This window comes from Apis dorsata, unplaced genomic scaffold (genome assembly GCF_000469605.1).
Source record: "Apis dorsata unplaced genomic scaffold, Apis dorsata 1.3 scaffold_251, whole genome shotgun sequence".
Lineage (NCBI taxonomy): Eukaryota > Metazoa > Arthropoda > Insecta > Hymenoptera > Apidae > Apis > Apis dorsata.
The window spans coordinates 82,724-85,085 of record NW_006263529.1 but is presented as its reverse complement, the minus strand read 5'-3'; the positions used below and the strand labels follow the sequence as shown (position 1 = coordinate 85,085).

General features: G+C 35.4%; 1 protein-coding gene across 6 annotated transcripts in view; it reads left to right on the top strand.

The window, feature by feature from the left end:
- The first annotated feature begins 2,087 nt into the window (after positions 1-2,087).
- Positions 2,088-2,362, top strand: part of LOC102670988 (thyrotroph embryonic factor-like) — a 68,827-nt gene continuing 68,552 nt past the window's right edge. The window contains exon 1 of one of the 6 annotated variants that reach the window (XM_031510672.1): positions 2,088-2,362. In XM_031510672.1, the coding sequence (XP_031366532.1) occupies positions 2,264-2,362 (99 nt within the window). In that variant the 5' untranslated portion in view covers positions 2,088-2,263. The other 5 variants (XM_031510671.1, XM_031510673.1, XM_031510675.1 and 2 more) reach the window with 5 other exon arrangements.

Genomic DNA, 2,362 nt, shown 5'->3' with positions numbered 1-2,362 from the left:
TTTTTTTTTTTTTTTTTTCTCTCCTCTCTTCTTCCCCCCCGTTTTATTTTCACCCCACCGTGTCTCGGTATATACTCGGTTGTATGTCGTACAAGGAACGTAAGAAAGGGGACGTTCGGCTAATATTAAATACAATACATATATATGTATATGTATATTCGTGTGTATATAATACCGTCCACCAGTATTTGGATTTTGTAAAAGAAAAGGGGGGAGGAAAAAAAAAAGAAAAAGAAGAAAGGAAAAGAAAAATTTGTTATCGCGTTTTATTAAATAGATATCGCCGAGTGCTTGATTTTGATAAATAATCGCAATGTATTGTAAAGATATTTGGAATTGTATTTTCGATTATCGAAGAATTGAACGGTAATTTTTTTTTTTTTTTTGAACGATCCGATTCGTGTGAACCGGTTCTCGAATATTCTTTCTTTTTTCGATCGATTAAGGTTGTTTAATCCTCGTTTTTACGAATTATATTATTTTATATTGTTCAACGAGATTTAGAAGAAAAAAAGAAAAGTGACCAAATACTTATGGACAGTAGTGTAGCTTATGTACACGAGCATGCATATGTGTATATGTATATACAAAATATAATTGTATGTACATGTGTAGCTATGTAAATGCTAATACATACGTACATGTGGGTGTATACATATGGATATATGTACATATAATACGTGCACGACAAGCAGATTTGCTTTCTTAGATTCAGCTGGTTTTGTTCTCACCTTGGACTACCGTGCTCCGAGATTTTACCTTTGATCTCTCGCGCCACTATTTCATATTTCTAGTTATTTATATCGTGATATACTGTGATGAACTGTGAACACACGGAGGGTGAGAATGAAGTGAACGGTGGAAAATATGGGGTTTATAGCGGAGGTTCGTCGTGTGATCAATAATTTCGATTTGAAAATTTTCCAAAACGCGGACGAGCGAGGGATAGAAAAGTGTTCGACCATTCGTTCGAGATGATTCTTCTTCTCGAATTTCTAAAATATTCGACGTAATCTTCTTCCATCGAATTTCGTTTTCTCTCAAAATTACTTCTTATTCTAATTCTTTGAGAAAAAAAAAAAAAAAAATTCAAAGTGTGATATATTTTCCTTAAATCTCAGAAATTCTTTCCCCTAATTCGCGCAACGATATATCGATAAATTTTCTGTCGATCTTTTCGAAAACGTTTGTTAAATGTTCATTTATTATTTTCTTCCTTCCGACAGATTTATCGAAATGAAACAAATTTTCGAATTAATTTCTTCCATTTCCCGTCGACGACGAATGTCGAACATTTAACAATATCCACGTTGAATTTTGATGAGATCGGGACGGGATGAAAAATTTATAGTCTGGTGAAACTGGCGTGGGCAGTACCGCGATGTATTAACATTGGCTAGAGGTATTGTTCCTCGATCCTTTCTCGAAGGCTTAGCTCGTCGGGTCCTTGGCGACTCTCGCATGCCATGCTCGTTCCTTCGATTAGCATCAACGTAATATCCTGTAATCGAGTCAGTGCCGTTTTTTTACATTTCATTTTTCTTTTTTTTTCAAATTTTCTTCTCGCGAAAATATTAAATTCGTGCGAATTTAATCTCTTCCAAATATTTTTTCTTATCGTTTCTAATAATTAAAAATAAACACGTGAAAGGAATGCAGGAGTAATATAATATCGATCTTCAACAATTAGACAATTCTCTCGTCCGTATATATATATACATATATATATATATATATAAATATTTGATCTTCTTTAAAAATTAAAAACACTTGCCACGATTTAAGATCGCACGGAGACTTAGAAAAAAACTCGAATCTAATATTAAGAGGGATTATTTTTCTCCCCGGGGCAGACTTCTCTTTGGCGTAAAAAGAAAATAGTATTAACCTCTTTATCCAATATGCAGAGAATCAAAGAAGCATCCAAAGTGTACGATATATTTCGATTCAGAATTAAAAATCTAACGACCATGCGCCAAGTGCAATAAAACAAGTGGTGTTTGAACTGTGAACCGAAACGATCTGTCCCCCAATCTCGGGGGACGAAACCTCCAGTGTTTTTCCCGATTAACTTTTCGAGTCAACCAAAGAATACTCGATATAAACGGATAAAAACTGTACGACGAAGGACAAGAAAAAGACTAGATCAAAAAAAAAAAAGGAAAATAGAAAAACATCGCCTCAAGTGGAAAAAGGGAAAGGAAATTCGGAAGGTTGTTAAACTGGCAAGAAAAGCGGGAGGAGGATTCGATAGGGATTCCGAATGGGGAGCGAAGAAGGCGATGGGATGGCAAACGTGGATGCCGCCGCTTCGTGGCAACAATATTACACCTGGTGCAACCCTTACTCGCACCCTCATTCC